Source organism: Sciurus carolinensis, chromosome 1 (assembly GCF_902686445.1).
Source record: "Sciurus carolinensis chromosome 1, mSciCar1.2, whole genome shotgun sequence".
Classification (NCBI taxonomy): domain Eukaryota; kingdom Metazoa; phylum Chordata; class Mammalia; order Rodentia; family Sciuridae; genus Sciurus; species Sciurus carolinensis.
Genome location: NC_062213.1, coordinates 97841026 through 97859542, shown reverse-complemented (window position 1 = coordinate 97859542; position 18517 = coordinate 97841026). Strand labels below are relative to the sequence as shown.

Sequence of the window (18517 nt, the reverse complement as noted above, 5' to 3'; positions counted from 1 at the left end):
GTATCTTAGTCTGGGAAGGTTCCTTCCTTTGTAGAACTCAACTCACTCCATGCTCTGGGGTGCTTTCACCTTTTAAGAATCCAAGGCTAATGAGAGCCCAGAGGCCCGAGCCTGTAATCCCAACTACTGGGGAAACTGGACAGGAGGATTACTAGTCTGAGCAATTTAGTGAGGCTCTGTCTCAAAAAAAGGGGGTAAGGCTGGGGAGGTACTTTGGTGGTAGAGTGACTAACACGAGAGAGGCCCTGGATTCAATATCCAGTACCAAGGGGCAGGGACCGGGTCGGGAATCGAAGATTTCAATGATCAGTGTCTGCAGGATAGATTAGCAGGGTCAGCTTCTGGGCCAGTGGAACGGGAAGAAGCTTGGATTCCTCCCTCCCACCCCACTATTACAAGGTTTCCTCTAGTTTCTGCTTAAGTCAGGACAGGATTCTGGGAGACCCTGCCTTAGGAACCCTTATTCCTGTTTTGCTCTAGAACTAGAAAAAATAGTATTTGAGCTTGGGTGGGGGCAAGAAGGAAGGCTCATTTCGTATGCAATGGAGTTCAAAAACCAGTCCCCAACTCTGGGGAACCCTCCTAAGTTCACTCCTCAGTGGCAGAGAGAAACCCCACAGAGCTTCCCTCAGACCCTTCCCCTCTGGAGAAGGCGGGACTTGGGGCGGGGCGGAGGCGGAGCCACACAGTCGCGACCCGTCGCCTGGACGACCGCCCCAAGATGGCGACGCTGCGGGGCGGGCTGCTGGGGCCGGACCCTGGGGCGCTGAGCCCCGCGCAGCTGGAGCAGCTGCGAAACTTCAAGGTGAGTGCAGCCGCGACCCCACGCCCACATCCATCAAATTGTAGCTCCAGGATAGGGACCCCAGACAGGGAGGAAGGCACCTGAGAGAAGGAGAGCCGGGGCCTGTCCCCAGATAAAGGGGCGGAGGGCCCAGGAAGTGCCCCCATCCTCCCGGCGGATCTCTGTTCTTCTGGATCTCTGAACCGAGTCCGACCAGCGTCTGAAAATGCAAGAACTAAAGCTGGGATCCCGCCAGGGAAATGGGTCGAAGTTACACCCAGAAACATCAGGTTAGATGCAAACAAGAACTTAACCCACGGGATACTATCTCAGTTAAGGCCTCTAACCTGAGCAGGAAGCCGCATGGAGTTACCAAATCCACAGAAGACTTAAGCTTTCAAGCACCCCAGGAAAAGAGCTGGGTTAATTGTCCACGTTGTTTCCCCAGCCTTTCACACCTCTAGGGTTAAACCCTGGTTCTGTTTGATGGAACAGACCCTTTGCTCTTGCCCTCAGATCCAGACACGGATTGCTAACGAAAAGTACCTAAGGACACACAAAGAAGTGGAGTTGCTCCTAAGTGGCTTCTTCAGGTAGGTGGTTTTCCAGATGGGCCTTGAGCATCTAGTGGAAAACTTCCACCAAATCTTACTGGGGATAGATGAATATGATTGATCTCTTCTTTCTTGAAACATTTCCTATTGCTTCTAATTTCTTAAAAGTCAGAAAATAACCTAAGACTGAATTTTTTTCTAACTCTGGAATTTGTCACATCAAGGGTTTTCTTGTGATTTCTTAGAGTTTTCCTCCAGTTATCTCTAAATTCTTAAAAATATTAAAATTCATCAACTGTAAAGATAAATATATGCCTCATGACACTTGAAAGAAGGAATCTGGCACTGAGAAACCCAACAGGCAGCCATTGGGTGTAAACACTATTCTCAACAAAAGAACTGAACAAGATTACTAGTAGAACTTAAAAAAAAAAGAAAGAAAGAAAGAAAGAAAGAAAGAAAGAAAGAAAGAAAGAAAAAAGCCACATATCTGGCCCTTCCCTACCTGAGGACATTGTTGTAGAAAAACCCTAAGAGTTGGAAGCCACTAATTTCTTAGGCAAAAGAAGACCATTTTCCAGTGTATCCTTCCCCTGCACAACATTTTTGCTTGGCATTGCTTGAATGGAAAAATCTAATGGAATGAAAGACAAAAACTGAAGCAAGAAAAAAAAAATTCATGGAGCAGCAATCAGGATGAAAACAACAGACAACACTATCTCAAATACGGTTTGGTTGAAGACAAATCGGCAAGGTTTAAATAATAATGGCTTCCATTTCCAGGCACTGTGTTGTTTCATTACATCAGCAGTCATCACACTCTATTGTAATTGCATTGTCAATCTTCTGTTTCTGGTCCAGAGCTCCAAGCTGCAGGAGCAATGTGTGTGTTTTTCCAGTGCCCACACAGTGTGTGGCATCTTTGTATAGTTTTGCTGATCCTACCAGCCATGCTACAAAAAATAACTTATTTCTATTTTACAGGTGAGACAGTTTTAAGCTCAGAGAAGTAAAGTACCCTCCTCAAGTTACTGACCTAGGATTCAAACCCCTGTTTCTTCCACTGTATTGTGCTGTAAACACAGGTCCACAGGTGACCCCCTGCTTACAGCCAAGGGGCTGCTCAGTGGGCCTCAGAGCTGGGGTGTAGCTCAGCGGTAGAGCACTTACCTATCATATGTGAGGCTCTGAGTCTGAGTCTCTCTCACACACACACACACACACACACACACACACACACACGTGTAGACCTGGAGGACTCTTTGTTTTCTTGGATCTCATTAGTTCTCCCAGCAGTAGCCTCAGCACAGCAGGGGAAGCATCAGGGGAAAAAGTTGGTTTAGAAGTCATCTGTCAGTATCAGACCTGGGGATCAGCCCATCCCTTTTTGCATTTTTTCCTCTTAAGGGAACAAAGAATGACATGGTTTCTTATCCTGGGGAGTGTGCAATCCAAGTTAGGAATAGTTCCAGCAGGGAGATTGGGTATAAATGTTAAAAGCCTGAATTAAATCACCATTTGTATTGTTCACAAACAACAGGGTTAGAACACTTGGAGGTGGGGAATGAAGAGGGGATTGTTGTTTCAGTCACATGTTGGGGATGGCCCTGCTTCTCTACAGAACAGTTTCCAGGAGGAGGCCTGGTGTCTGGGCCTTGTTGCTGTTGGGACAGCCCTGGGCACCTTCCCATACTTTCCTTACCACCTGCCTCCCAAGGCCAGGTAGGCCACCGGACTTTTCCTTTAACTGTCCCTGAAGCTCCCCTGCATAAACTCCTCCTGGCCCTTTTTAGGGTGAAAGAGGGTAATGTTAGAAGTTCCAGGGTTTGCTTCTTTTTTTTTTTTTTTTTTTTTTGGTGTACCTATTATTTCCTTTTATTGATACCAGGGTGAGCCAGAATCAACCCTGTATCTGTACTTGATTCTTGATTCTTCACATGGTCTTTCCTGTGAGAAGAGGAAGGAAGAAGAGAGAGCAGTCCTTGAGCAGCTTGCTGTCTCTGCCTGTCTTGGAGGTCTCTGCTCTCTACTTGCTCTAAGCCATGAGAAGGTCTGAACCATTTTTGTTGGGAAATGAACTTGCCACTTGGATTTTCTGGAATCTAGTGATCCATGGTCATTCAGCCACACCTCTCTAGTCTATAACAGAAATATGGTGTACAGAACCCTAATACCTTCAATTTTGGATCAGAATAATGAAAAGAGTTAGGATCAAACTTATTTTAGGCATCCAGAAACTAAAGGTTTAGGGCCAGAGATATGATAACCATGTGTGGAATTGTAGAAAAGCTTTATTAGATGTTTTTGTAAATACCTGAGCAGATGAAACTTCCCAAATTGTAGTACTAGTCATATCATTCCTTGGCTGAAAAAATCTTCAGGGACTCGCATTACCTTTTTTGTTGTTTTCAAACATTTTTATCAAAATATACAGAGAAGTGACATATTATAAGCTGGATGCACTTGCCCACACACACGGTACTAGTGCCCAGACGAAGAAATGAAATGTTAGCAGCACCTCAGACCTTCTGTGGTCCCTTCTAGACATCACCCCCAAATGATAACCAGCATTCTTTTTTTTTTTTTTTTTTTGTATGAGGGATTTAATCCAGGGATACTTAACCACTGAGCCACATCCCCAGTCCCTTTTTATATTTTTTATTTTGAGACAGATCTTGTGTAGTTGCTTAGGGCTTCACTCAGTTGCTGAGGCTGGCTTTCAACTTGAGATCCTCCTGCCTCAGCCTCCTGAGCCACTGGGATTATAGTGGCTGACTTCTAATAGCACAGATTGGTTTTGCCTTTTTGAATTTTACCTAAATGGAATTCTATAATATGTGTTCTTTTGTGCCTGCTTTCTTTTGCTCAGTATCTAGAAGATCCTCCATTCTTACTTTTGTGATTAAATGACTATACCACATGCTATTTATCTATTCCCTTTGTCTTTTTCTGTTTTGTGATGCTGGAAATTGAACCGAGAGCCTCTATATTCCCAGCGTTCCCACTGTCTTTAATTAACTTATTTATTTATGGTATTGGGATTGAATTGGGGCACTTTACCACTGAGCTACATCCCAGGTCCTTATTTATTTTTGAGAGAGGGTCTCATTTAACTGCTGAAGGTCTTGCTAAGTTGCTGAGGCTGACCTCGAACTTGTGATCCTCCTACCTTGGCCTTTGTAGTCTCTGGGATTACTGATGTGGGTCACTGTGCCTGTCCCTCCCACTGTCTCTGGAATTGAATATAAAGGTCCCTTTCAGCATTCAAGGCCCTCTGTAACAGACCTTCCTTCATTTCTTCCTGCTTCCTGTACATGCCTCTTCCTCCAACCAGACTGAACTTCTCTGGTTATTCTCTGATCTTATGGAGCCCAGGTAGACACCCCTTGAGTGCTGTCCCAGGCCCTGGGGATACAAAGGTGGATACAACTCAATCACTACCCTAAGGGAAATCAGTCTATGGGACATGGACAGTTCACATTTCCAACCTTAGTTCTTACTCTTTGCCTGGATCTGGAATGTTCTTGCCCTCAGCCCTTGTCCTGCCTACTGAAATTCCATGTTTACCTCAGGGTCCTCTTGAATGCTGACTGCTCTGTGAAGATTTTTGGGGTTCCCCCTCAGTCACCTCTCTCAACTCTGATCTCCCAGAACACTATTTCATACTCCTCTGTTAGCACTCACTGGAGATTACTTGGCCTTTTGGACATTTGAGAACTTCCCTTTTACTTGCCTGTAAGTTCTTTGAGGTAGGGCTATATTTTATCTTTTTTGAAAAGAATCAATCCCTCATACTTTGTGCAGTTACTTACACATAATTTGTGCTCAATAATTATCAAACTGAATTGATGGAGAAGGGAAGAAAAAAGTATTAAAGCTTGGGTATTGAAACTAGGGGCCTCCTGGGCAGGGGAGGCCTATGCCTAAGAGAACAATTGGAAGTGGGGCTGATGAGACAGAACTGATGGGCCAGGATAGCCCATGGCCAAGGGTTATTGTAGAGAGCTCTGACCTTAGAGTCACAAGACCTGGGCTCTCTCTCCTTTATTTATGATCTTTATAAACTTGAGCAAATGATTAAGCCTTGGTGGTTTTTGTATGTAAAATGGGGACGTAAAAATTGCCACCTCAGCTGGTTATTATTTGTGAGCATATTTTACAAACCATAAAACTCTGTGAGACCTAAGATATTTTCAGCTTCCGGGTAGCCCTGGGACTTGGGGTTTTAAGGTGTACTGTAGGACCAATGACCAACTGAAGACCATCTTCTCAGCTGGACTTACTGTATTCCTCCCTGCTCCCCCATGGGAATTCATGGTTAAACTTCCTCAGAACATTGTGGGGTTGCATATCTATCCCATCACACTGGAGTCCCTTGAGGATCCCGTGGCGTGCTCTTAAGTTTGCTTTCTGTCCTGGGCTTGGTACTGATGTGAAAATGTTGAACGAATGGCAGCTCTTCTGTGAAATGAGCGATAGCCAAAGTTCCCACTTGGGATGTTTTACTCCTTGCCTTAGATTCTGAATTGAAGAAAAATCACAAACAAAAGGATCCTTATCTGTGTCCCCTGTTTATTGACTTCTGGAATGGGTATGTCTCACATTAATCTATGAGAAAGCCTGGGACCTGAAGCCTGCCTTAAAGCCTGTGTTATCTCCTTCTCTACCCCGTAATGTTTTCCAGAGAAATGTTTTTGAAAAGACCAGACAATATCCTGGAATTTGCTGCAGGTGAGTAGGGCAGCATCATTTTGGGGGTGTGTATGTCATAAAGCCTGTGCAAGGAATATGACTGAGAATTTAGACTTGGATAGGCCCAGGATTCTCTCTGTAGAGTCTGGGGTTGTCCACCTGATGTCCCTCAAGGGAGCTTTTTTCAGAAGGCTTCTAACTTTACTGTCATTTCCTCAAAATGAGGCCAGATGAGAAATGAGGCAGAACTTCCTCTTGGTGAGGACTGTTCAGAATTTTGAGATTCCCAAAGGAACATATGGGCAGCCCTTTCCCTGGGAATCGTAAAGCAGTTCTGACCCCGGCTGTGCATTACAATCACCTGGGGAGCTTTTTAAAAAAATACCAATGTTCAGGCCCCACCCCTAGAGATTTTTATTTAATTAGTCTGGGGTAGGGCCCAGCATCCATAGTTTCAAAGACTCCCCAGGTGATTCTAATGGACTTGGCTGCAAGATGGCTTAAGGTCAACAGTGTTTAGAGGGACTGTTTCTTGGGTGCAGTTAACCCTGGGAGTTGGTTGTGTCCTCCAACTGTTTCTAACTGAATCTAAGTACGCCTTTGCTGCCACAGCAGATGCTGCCTCTGACTCACATTCTGCCGGGTGTATAAAAACCCTTTTCTGTCGTCATCCTGCGGAGCCTGGCTCTTCTCTGAGAGGGTATTCTCAGAGAAGGCGTATATTTCAGAGACAGGAGCTGGCAAGCTGAGTGGAGACAAGAATAATACTTGGCATTTATTTGGGCCCCAAGATGGGCTGGGAGCAGAAAACCCAGAGAATCCCTGAGCCCTCTGATGATGGCTCCTTGTGCGTCAGCAAGCAATGACAAACAGCATGGTGTGGCAGGAGCAGGAGCCACTTTGTGTCAGCCCTACCCATGACCATTTGAGCTAGCACACTTAACTGCTCTGGTGAGGGCAGTGATCATGAGGATCCACTGTGACTGCTCACATTATGTTGTAAAGCAGGCCACCAGTAGTGGCTAAGACCTTGCCATCCTAGCTTTTAGGAGAGAAAGCTGTCTCCCTCCCATTTTTTTCCCTGAGATGATTTCTTCTTTTTGATTTTTATCCCAGACTATTTCACAGATCCAAGACTTCCCAACAAGATTCACATGCAGCTAATTGAAGACAAGAAAGCGGCTTAATTAGTAAAATCACGATGCTCAGCTGTTGGGAGAGACTAGACAGGATCCAGCCTTGGGGTGGGTGTTAACCTCACACTTGGAGGCAGCTTCACTCTGTGAAAAGAAGCAGTGGCTTATTGGTCCAGGGTGTGAAAGAAATCAACTGGAGAAACCAAAGAGAACTTCAGTGCAAATGTTTCATTTTCCTGACACTGTTTTGGGGAATCAGGGACTGTGAAGAGAGGCTAGGGTTGCTCCAACATGTCAGTGACAGGGCTCTTTCTACTTAGTAAAGTGGATTAAGAGAATGGAAGTGTGAGTAGTTCAGGGGTGGAGAGAGTGGTGGAAATGGGGAGGAGGCTGTTAGCACCAAGTCATGGTGCTCCTGCAGGTGACTTTTCCCTGTGACCTTGGTTGTGTGGGGGTGGGGGATTTAGTAATAGAAGCAGTTCCCTGGGAGCTCCTTGGATTGGCTGCTTTCTACTTCCCCTAATCCATTAAGGCCAACACAGTTTATAGTTTTTTAAAAAAATTTTTTTCTGAATAAATTAGTTATACATGACAGTAGAATGCATTTTCCACGCTTTTTTTTTTTTTTTTTTTGCAGTACTGGGGATTGAACCCAGGGCCTTGTGCTTGTGAGGCAAACACTCTACCAACTGAGCTATATCCCCAGCCCAGTAGAATGCATTTTGACACATCATACTTAAGTGGAGTATAACTTCTCATTCTTCTGTTGGACATAATGTAGAATCACACAGGTTGTGTAATCATACATGCACACAGGGTCATAATGTCCCATTCATTCAAGCACTCTTCCTACCTCCATGCTCCCTCTCCTCCCTTCACTCCCCGCTGTCTAATCCATAGTACCTCTATTTTCCCCTGGCCCCAATCCCAGAGCCAACAGTTTTTTTTTAAATTTTTTATTTTATTTTTATTGTAAACAAATGAGATACATGTTGTTTCTGATTGTACATGGAGTTACAGCATACCATTTGCATAATCATACATTTACATAGGGTAATGATGTTTGATTCATTCTGTTATTTTTTCCTCCCCCCCACCCCTCCCACCCCTCTTTTCCCTCTATACAGTCCCTCCTTCCTCCATTCTTGCCCCCCTTCCACACCCCATTATGTGTCATCACCCGCTTATCAGTGAGAACATTCGTCCTTTGGATTTTTGAGATTGGCTTATCTCACTTAGCATGATATTCTCCAATTCCATCCATTTGCCTGCAAATGCCATAATTTTATTATTCTTTATAGCTGAGTAATAGTCCATTGTATATATATACCACAGTTTCTTTATCCATTCATCTATTGAAGGACATCTAGGTTGGTTCCACAGTCTGGCTATTGTGAATTGAGCAGCTATGAACATTGATGTGAGCCAACAGTTTTTAAGCAAGATAATTCCTGAAACAATTTTAAACAATTTTGGTTTGTTTCTTTGTTTTTAAAGTGAGGTGGGAAAATGCCACACTCCTAATCTAGCAGAACCATTTCTGTTTTGCAGGGTCTACTGGAACCATGAGAGCCCAGTTGCCATCAGCGTGGGTTTCCAAACTGCCTTGGGCTTTGTCTGCTTTCGCAAAGGCTTTTAAACATCCTCATTAAAACCAGACCTTCCTGTTCTGTCTGCTTAACTTCACTGGGAAGGAGGACAACATCCTGCTTGGCAGGGCTGCCCTGCCCTGCCCTGCCCTGTTAGGCATTAGGCCTCTTTCTCATTTCTGGTGGTCAGGGGCTTCTTGCTGTGGCAGGGGCTGTTCCCACTCTAGCCACTTAGTCCCAGAGCCAACACCAGAGCAGAGAACAGGGGTGGACACCCTGAGAGGACTACAGCTGGCTGTGGTGGGACAGAAACAAGTGAGTCCACATTTAAGTGTCTTCTGGTGACTCCAGAGTGTAGGTGATGATTAACTTTTATTTCCATAGAAGCAACAGGAGGAGGAATTGGGCTGGAACGACATCGAGAGAAAATGAGATTAGACATTGAAACCCACTCAGGGTCATGAATCTTGTGAAATAGGAACCTAATAGGTGACTTAGAAGGTGGTGAAGTTTGTTCTTGAGGATTCTGAAGAATAAGCTGCCCATCCATTTGAACTTTGGCTAAGAGTCAGGGGAATGGACCAGATGGCCTCATAAAGTCTGGAAGGCTCATGAAACCTAGGAGGCTTGGGGTCTTCTATGTTTATATCTTCCCTCTCTGGCTTCCACTGTCCACTGGCTGCACTATAGAAAGAACCTCTCACCTCTGTGTGTCACCTGTCAACATCACCATGGCAACAGAAGCACAGACCAAAGCAGTGGTTGTTATTTTTATTTCTCTTGTGTCTGCCTGCCTTGTTCCCAGCTGCCGTACCTGCAGAAGAGAAGGGGCAAAACAGGGTATTTAAGGAACAATTAAAACGTCACATAATAAGCTATGGGATAGGTGCCTGAGGAGTTGAGTGCTTTCAGAACCATACTCAGCAGCTCTAGCACTGACAATGAGATGTGCTTGTTTAGAAAATCTAATAAAGCCTTCAGTAAAAACACACATCGACATCCACGTAAACATATGTCCTCTGATGTGAAGTGTCATGTTAGGTGCTCTTGGACCCTTTACTGGAAGAAGGACCTGCAATGCTGGGCGAAGGGAATGGTGGTTTTCAAGGTGCTTGAGTCACACTTTAACACCGAGAGTAGCATGGCTCATTCTGTGGGGGTTTCCTGGTAGAAACAAGGACTGTATTTCTCTTAAAATATATACATTTAAAATACATTTCAGCCAGGCATGGGGGACAGGCCTGTAATCTCACCTACTTGGGAGACTGAGGCAGGAGGATCACAAGTTCAAGGATAGCCTGGGCAGTTTAGCAAGACCCCTATCTCAAAAATTAAAAATTAAAAAATTAAATTAAAAATTGATGGAGGGGGGAAGGGAAAAAAATAACAGAATGAATCAAACAACATTGCCCTATGTAAATTTATGATTACACAAATGGTATGCCTTGACTTCATGTACAAATAGAGAAACAACATGTATCCCATTTGTTTACAATAAAAAAAAAAAAAAAAAATATATATATATATATATATATATATATATAAATTGATGGAGCTCAGTGGTACAGTGCCCCTGAGTAAAATCCCTAGTCGAAAAAAAGAAAGGAAGGAAAAAATGAAGAATTCAAAGCCTTCCTGAGAAAAGAATAAATTTAACATATGGTCATAGTGGTTCTATTTTGTGTGAGATACTGTGCTAGGTCCTGGGGGTGAGCCATGGACTGTTGTATGGTTGTTTATGGTCTGAGGAGATGAGTTTCTTCCTCCCATGACTTTATCTGTCTGAAAAGTTCACCTATTAGACTAAAAACTTTATTAGGGCAAGAACCAAACCTAAAGATTTAACTTGTTCACTGCTGAATTCCTGGTTCCCAGTAGTGTCTGGCAAAGAGCAAGTGCTCAGCATTTATGGGATGAATGCATGCATAATGGAATAAGCAATCACATTATAATGCATTAATTGCTATAATGACATATATATATATATATATAGAATCAGGTAATAATATAGAAGAAGGCAAAGTAGTGTGCATCAGGTTTCATTGGAGGAGTGAGGGCAGTCTTATAAAAAAGGATATGTGAAAAAAAAATGATATGTGATGTGCAAGAAAGGGTTTTCCAGGCAGACCTGAGGAGGAAGGGGAATGATCAGAGTATCCAGCTGCTCCCATTCTTCTAAGTATGAGGTGGGAACAGACCCTCTTTGTTACCTGGTCACCCTCATTACCCTCTTCCTTGCTAACAGAGCTTCAGATTTGTTGGGGCAGCATTGATGGATCACATTTGATCTAGGCCAACCATTAATACTGACATTTTCTCATTTCCCAGCCTTTCTTGCAGCTAGGGGCACATGTGTGTCCATGAGCTATAGGTAGAAGGGTACTGGGCAGTAGGTTTTTAGGAAAGTTTTTGCTTTTTTAAAAAAAGGGGGCGTGCAACTGATTGAGCTGGTGTAGTTCCCCTTTTTGATTTGGACCTGATGTGATGTCTAGAACTGAGCAGCCCTCCTAAAACCAAGAAGTAACAAGTATGAGTGTGAAATCCAATCCTCTAAAACTGAGAGGAAAGATTGGAAGATCCTGGGGCCCTGATGGCATCTCTGAATATTTGAACAGCAGGGTGATCACCTACCTTCAGACTTCTTGGTAAGAATGGTGAATTTTAATTTGTTTTAAAATCAAACCAGAGTTTAAATCCTGACCCACCACTTGCTAGATGTGTGGCCTTGGCCAAGTCACTTAATTGTCTTGAGCATTAGGGTTCTCACCTATAAATAAGACTTGCAATACCCACCTTTTAGGGTTGTTTGGAATAGAGATGAACAGATACAGTGCCTGTTGTGTGGGAGGTGTTCACTAGGGGGCGTGCCTGGTGGGAAGTGTGTAAATTGCAAGGATGGGAGTAGTGAGAGGAGATGGCAGATGAGGTGAGACAAATCACAGAGGGTGCTGTGTGCTAGGCAAAGGAGGTTAGATTTTTATCTTGTAGGCCATGGAGAGCCAGCCAGGAATTTTTTACCACATTTTTTTATTGGTGTATTATATTTGTTCGTAATGATGCAATTTGTTGTTATACATTTGTACATGCACACAATATAACAGTACAACTTGGCCAATGTTACTCTCCACCTCCCACCCTCTGGTCCCTTTCCTCTACTGATCTCCCTTTGATTTTCATGAGATCCCTGTCCCCCACCTTTCTTTTCCTTTTTCCTCTCTACCTTCCACATATGAGAGAAAACATATGACCTTTAACCCAGTCAGGAATTTTAACTCCCAAGGAACTCGAGAGGAGATGTGCATTTGGGAAGTGCGATCATGTGGAAGACAAATTAGAGGAAGTTAAGACCAGAAATGGAAGGACCTATGGGGAGACAGTCTCAACAGTCTGAGTCACTACTGTCTCACACCCATACCCCTTCAGTGACTGAAGTGACTTCTTACCCCTCCTTCTGACTTTCCTGTCTACTATAGCAGTTGAGAATGTATTTAGCTGCAAGTAACAGAAAACCCAATTTACAGTGCCTTAAACAAATAGGGATTTATTTTGCTCACCTAATGAGAAGTCCGGTAGCAGGCAGGGTTCAAAGTTTTGGAAATGTCACCAAGTACCCAGAGCAGGCCTGCTGTTTTTCACTCTGCCAGTTATAACTTTCACCTTTTGGTTGCAGGAAGGCCCCTGCATTCCCAGGAGTCATTTCTACATTTCAGGCAGGAGAAGGGGATAGAGCCAGGCCAATTCTCTTGAAAGACTTCCCATCAGTGTCTCTTAGGCCAGACCAGGGTTATGTGGCTCACCCTAAGTTCAACAGAGACCAGGATAGAGAGCAAGAGGTGGTTAGGAGTGGTTAGCCCCAAAGCAGGATGTGCCCCACTGCACTCCCCAACTCATTCTGTGTTGTAGCTAGTGTTTTTTTGGGCAGGGGGAGGATATCGGGGATTAAAGTCAGGGGTGCCTAACCACTGAACCACATCCTTAGCCCTTCTTATTTTTTGAGACAGAGTCTTGCCAAATTGCTTAGGGCCTCACTAAGATGCTGAGATTGGCTTTGAACTTGCAATCCTCCTGCCTCAACCTCCTGAGCTGCTGGGATTACAGGTGTGCGCTACCACTCCTGGGTGCTAATGTCTTTTTTTTTTCCTTTTTCTTTTTAGATACATGACAGTAGAGGGTATTTTTATGTATTATACATACACGGAGTATAACTTATTCTAATTAGGATCCCATGCTTGTGGTTGTACATGAAGTGGAGTTTCACTGGTCATGTATTCATATATTAGCACAGGAAAGTTATGTCCAAATCGTTCTACTGTCTTTCCTATTCCCATTCGCTCTCCCTTCCCTTCATTCCCCTTTGTTAATCCAATGAACTTGGTGCTAGTGTCTTTAGGGTCTTTTAAGAAATCTAAGTCAGACTGTTACTTTCCTCAAACCCTTCACTGGCCTCCCATGAACTTAAAATAAAAACCAGTTAGCTCTCCACAGCCATAAAGCTTTTGCAAGACCCCCTCTACCTTTCAGACTTTACTCCCCTCCATTTTTACTATGCTTCAACCACATGGGTCTTTTCTCTTCCTCAAACAAGCCAGTGAAGTTCCCACTTTAGAGCCTTTGAACTCTGTCTCATTTCTCTTTCCCAGATCTTCACATGGCTAGTGATCCAAGTTGCTATACCCTGTGATGAGAGGAAGAGAAAACTCCACTGAAGTGGCTTAAACACTCAGGGCTTGCTTTTCCCATACAGGGAGTCTGGAGGTGGCAGATGCTGATGTTGGTCCAGGGCCTACATCTCTGGAGTTTCCTTTCTTCCCCTAGGGCTCAGAGGAGGAGCAGCAGGACCAGGAAGGGTCTATGTGAGTGATGTGTCTTCCTTCTCAGGAAGTGACAGCCTCCCCAGCACATCCTGGCATCCCAGTTGATTTTCACTGACATCTCTTTAGCCAGAACTGTGCACATGCTCCTCTGAAAAGGAGGCAGGGAAACTGAGTATTCAGGCAGCATCAGTGCCCCACAGCACTGCTTGTCACTGTCTCAGAGTGTCCTCTCCTAGGATCAAACTAAAGCAGCCTCCCTGACATTATATTTATTTATTTTGTAGTTAGGGATCAAACTCATGGCTTCATGTATGCCAAGCAAGCTCTCTACTACTGAGTCACTTCCCCAGCACTCTCCCAGACATTTTAAAACTTTTATTTAAAAAATATATTTCCCCCAGCCATTTTCCATCACACTACCCTGTTTTGTTTTCTTCATAGGACTTATCAGTATCTCATATTATCTCGTTTATTTTATTCTTACTGTCTATGTCCCCAAGCATGTGGACTCCAGTGAATAGGCCTCATCAGTCCTGTTGTGGGCTGCCACCCCCAAGTGTCTGGCATCTGTAGCTGTTAGCATGTATTTGCTGAATGACTGCATGGATAGACAGATGGGTAGATGGGCTGTTGGGAGTTAGAAATGCATGATGAGGTCTTGATCTATGCCGTGGCGTGAAAATAGGAGATGTAGTCTAGATATACTTAGAAGGAATTGACAGAACTTGTAATTTGAATGTGGATTAGTGATAAGGAAGGTAGAGATTCTAGAATGACTTGCAGTTTTCTTGTTTGGGCACGTGATGATGGGATCTTTCATTAATACAGAAGGGAAGGAGGTAGAAACATGGGAAATGAGGGAATGACTTTAGACCAAAAGGTTTCCACTGAATTTACACTTGGGTCATGGATGATATTAATACAAATAGCTTTGGTAGGGAGTGCAGTGGGCTCAGTAGCAATTGTAAAATGAGGATGTAGAAGTGGATGCACATTACCCTGCGGATGGCTTTCTGGGAGCACAGCTGAGAGAGGAAGATGAAGGAGGAGCAGCCATTGAGGGGAAGCAGGGTCAAGGGTTGGCTCTTGTAAGGGGAGACGCTTGAGCATCCAGTGATCTGATATTGTCATCTATCTATTTAACTTTCAGGTTTTAAAAGTTAGGAGCTTCTTGGAGTTGTTGCTCAGATTGGATCTGAAGTCCAGAGCTCCCAGAGATTATCAGGGGGCTCCAGATAGGCCCAACTTTTACCAAGTGACTTAAGCAATGTATGTCAGGGTCTTGTCCTCAAAATAGAAGCAGTAGCTCTCACATGGGTTTGTAGGAAGGATCACCTGGTTCTAGCTGTGTTCTCAGGGTGAGACGGCAGGGTGGTGGCTAGGAAGCAGGGCACTGCGTCTGACTGGGTTGGCCTCTACTGCCCTCTCGTGGGCATTGCACACCACCTGGAGAATGTTCTCTAGGACTGAGTGGGAAGAGCCAGCAATGGGAGCAAAGAGGAAACAGGGCCGAGAGTGAGAAATATGCATATTTACAGATTCCTGGAGTGGAAAGTTTCTACAGAAGTTACAGAATTCAGGGCCTCATATCTGGGCAGTGCTGCTTCAGTGAGCACCTCAGATGTTTCTTTCTGGTACTGGGAATGTTTAAAGGTTCTGTAGTGGAGGTCATGAGCTGAGTAGCTCTCCTCTGCTACACCATTCTGCCATGGTGTTCTGCCTCACCCCAAGTCCAGAGTGATGAAGTTAGCTGAACATGGACTGAGACCTCTGAAAATGAAAAAAAAATTAAATAAGAAGTTGAGCTGGTCATGGTGGCACACACCTGTAATTCCAGTGGCTCTTGAGGCTGAGGCAAGAAGATGGTAAGTTCAAGGGCAGCCTTGGCAAGACCCTGTTCTCAAAATTTACAAAAGGGCTGGGGGCATGGCTCAGTGGTTAAGTGCCTCTGGGTTCAATCCCTGTTACCAAGAAAAAAAAAAGTTGAAAAGAAAATGAGCAAATCACAAGTGAGGACAAAGCTGGGTGCAGTAGTGCAAACCTGCAATCCCAGTGACTGGGAGGTTGTGGCAGGAGGATCACAAGTTCAAAGCCAGTCTCAGCAAGTAGTTTAGTGAGGCACTAAGCAACTTAGTGAGCCCCTGTCTCAAAATAAAAATTAAAGGGGCTGGGGAGATAGCTCAGTTGGTAAAGTACTTGCCTCACGTGCACAAGGCCCTGGGTTCAATCCCCAGCACCACAAAAACAACAATAACAACTAAATAAAGAATAAAAAGAGGCTGGGGATGTGGCTCAGTGGTTAAATGTCCCTGGGTTCAATCCCCAGTATGTGTGTGTATATGTGTGTATAACAATAAACAAACCTGAAAACTTGGGGAATACAGTAATCATATCAGATATCAAACTATCTAACAATCCTGCTTTCAATATTTGATATATACCATTGCATTCTGGAGTGACAGAAAAAGGAAGCATCATTGGCAACTGCATCTAAGAACTCCGTGCAGAGTGGAGAATCAGATAGTGATGAAATAAAGATGGAGGAATAAAGAGACCCCTATCAAGCTTCCAAAAGTGTGAAGAGAAGGAAAGAAGATGGTAGTAGTAGTAGATAAATTAGTGTCAGAGGATAGAAAGTTAGACATTTCACACTCCTGAGAAACAGAATTCTTCAAAAATACAAGGTTCTGGAGTAGATGTTATGATGTCCATCCAGATACTTCCTGTTAAGACTGAAGCACTCATTCCTGTGTAACCCCCAAGCCTGCTGGGAATTTTGGTGGTTCACAGTTCTCATCTAGGCCCTATCTAGAAATTGCCCTCAACTGAAAATGTCCTCCAGGTAAGGTGCCTTGGACGCCAATATGTACTAGTCAGTGTGGGCATACAAAGGTCTAATTCCCTTGCCTCGATGAAGGGACAACTCTGCAGGGCCATGGCAGTCCCAGCACTCCTCCTGTCCAATCCTGTGATTTTCTTACAGTTGTTACTCCTGAGAGCACAACCCAATCCACGTCTTTTACTCAGAGTGGATTTTCCAAGGAACCCAACCTGGTAACCATTGTGGCAAGAGTGCTGAGGAAGCATATTCTAAAATGGGATTTTAAAAATGGAATCACCTGCTGGCCAGCTGGCAATGAGGACCCCAGCAGTGGCAGGAGGCAGAGCATGACTAACCCTGCATACCTGGTCAGTGCAATTATAGCAACTTTCACTAGTGCTGAGTGGGGATGGGATCCTGGTAGAAATAAATGCATTAATGGGAAAAATATTTCAGGTTTTATAAAGATGATGGAACTCAATGGCTCTTGGTAGAGGCAGTCAAGTGCACTGGAGAAAGATAATAAAAAAGTCCAAGTTCCATGATAACAACTTCTAACACCTGATCTCCTGCATGTAGAGGACCCACAAAGTTGAGAATAAAGTCTAGGATTTAATTATAATAGTAGTAGAGCATCAATGTAGTTTGAATTCTGAACTCTGGTGTTCTATTAGGAAGGAGTGAGATCCTGGGAATAGAGTGGGAGCACTTGGGTTGATGCTTTGAATCAGGAATCCTCAAATTTTCCTTTAAGGTTTGAGCCTGCCCACCTCTTCCTGTTAAAGGCTTGAAGTTGATGGAGAAGCCTCTGCCTTGCAAGACAACACATACTCTCTTCAAGACCTACCCCACTTCTTCTGACTTCCAAGTCAATAAGCAGGATCAAGTTCTATCAGAACACAACTAAAAGCTCCCTAAAAGAAGAAAGGAACCATCTGAGAGGTACTAGAGGACCTAGCCTGCTTGCATCGGTTGGAGCTGGGAAAGAATGTTTGGGGTGTTGGGAATTCTGATGGTGTTGGATCAAGGAGAGTGGGATATAATATCTGATAAAGAAGCACTTTTCTATATTCAGGATTTATACTCTGACAAGGACTCTTGGTGATGTTGTTAACATTCTAATAGGATGGCTCTGGAAAGTTTAGAGAAAGTCATGGCCATATTAAATGAAGTTGAAATGCCAGGACTATTGTGGCATACGGTGGAAGATGGTATCAAAGGCTCAAAAAAAGTAGGCATGCTAGAGTGAATATTCTATGTAAAGTCAGGAAACTCACTGCATGATTATGTTACATTAGAGCCCAAAGCATACTCCATTTACAGATGTGATAAAAAATGTACTGTACACGAATGGTATGAATCTACATCGTGTACAACCGTAGAAATGAAATGATGTAGCCCATTTGTGTACAATGAATCAAAATGCGTCTGTAAAAAAACATAATTTAAAAAATTAAAAAAATATATATATAAAAGAATGTACTGGTAAGATGGGCACCACATCCACTGAGAAGCTTAAGAATGGCCATACTCTATTGGCACAGGCAGACTTAGGGAACCGCGGCAGGACTGGGCTCACTGATGGCAGTGGGGAGAGGATACTGAAACCCGTGGTGGGTGCTTAGCCACTGGGATCAAAGTGGCAGAATCACTGTCCTGAGCAGAAAGGTTGGAGAGATAGCCAGGGTCTGACTATCAGGGAGCTCTGGAAATGATTACCAGAACAATGGTTTCCTTGGGGACAAGATACGTGGCACTCAACAAGGATATTGTTCAACCTATACAATAAAAAGAAATCAAGGAAGTATGATTAAGAGGCTGAGGGCAACTACTGTGATAAAAATTTCCAGTGCTTTGCTTTTTTTAAAATATATTTTCTAGTTGTTGATAGATATTTATTTTATTCATTTATTTATATGAGGTGCTGAGAATCGAACCCAGTGCCTCACACATGCTAGGCAAGCACTTTACCACTGAGCCACAACCCCAGCCCCACAGTGCTTTGCTTTTTGCCCCTGAGCCAAATTCACCAATTTTTTAATTTAAATTTGTTTTTAGTTGTAGGTGGACACAATTTTTTAAAATTTATTTTTATGAGGTGCTGAGGATCAAACACAGTGCCTCACA

At 43.8% G+C, this 18517-nt stretch overlaps 1 protein-coding gene, 1 long non-coding RNA gene and 1 other non-coding gene across 5 annotated transcripts; 1 reads left to right on the top strand and 2 right to left on the bottom strand.

Moving 5' to 3' along the window:
- The first annotated feature begins 701 nt into the window (after nt 1-701).
- Nucleotides 702-17814, top strand: Riiad1 (regulatory subunit of type II PKA R-subunit domain containing 1). 3 transcript variants are annotated; one of them, XM_047550940.1, is made up of 7 exons: nt 702-805; nt 1301-1377; nt 6023-6069; nt 7147-7274; nt 8718-9070; nt 16553-16758; nt 17145-17814. In XM_047550940.1, the coding sequence occupies exons 1-4, from the start codon at nt 722-724 to the stop codon at nt 7215-7217; spliced, it is 279 nt and encodes a 92-aa protein (XP_047406896.1). In that variant the 5' UTR covers nt 702-721; the 3' UTR covers nt 7218-7274; nt 8718-9070; nt 16553-16758; nt 17145-17814. The 3 variants fall into 3 exon arrangements, with proteins under 3 accessions (XP_047406896.1, XP_047406889.1, XP_047406880.1); XM_047550933.1 differs by lacking the exons at nt 7147-7274; nt 16553-16758; XM_047550924.1 differs by lacking the exons at nt 7147-7274; nt 16553-16758; nt 17145-17814 and having other exon boundaries at nt 8718-10027.
- Trnav-cac (transfer RNA valine (anticodon CAC)) lies at nt 7798-7871 on the bottom strand. Its single transcript has one exon. It is a non-coding gene; the product is annotated as a tRNA-Val (tRNA).
- LOC124983562 (uncharacterized) lies at nt 8474-12768 on the bottom strand. Its single transcript, XR_007108466.1, has 3 exons — nt 12310-12768; nt 9460-9569; nt 8474-9162 (listed from the first exon to the last, which is right to left on the bottom strand). It is a non-coding gene; the product is annotated as an uncharacterized LOC124983562 (long non-coding RNA).
- Nucleotides 17815-18517: the final 703 nt, after the last annotated feature.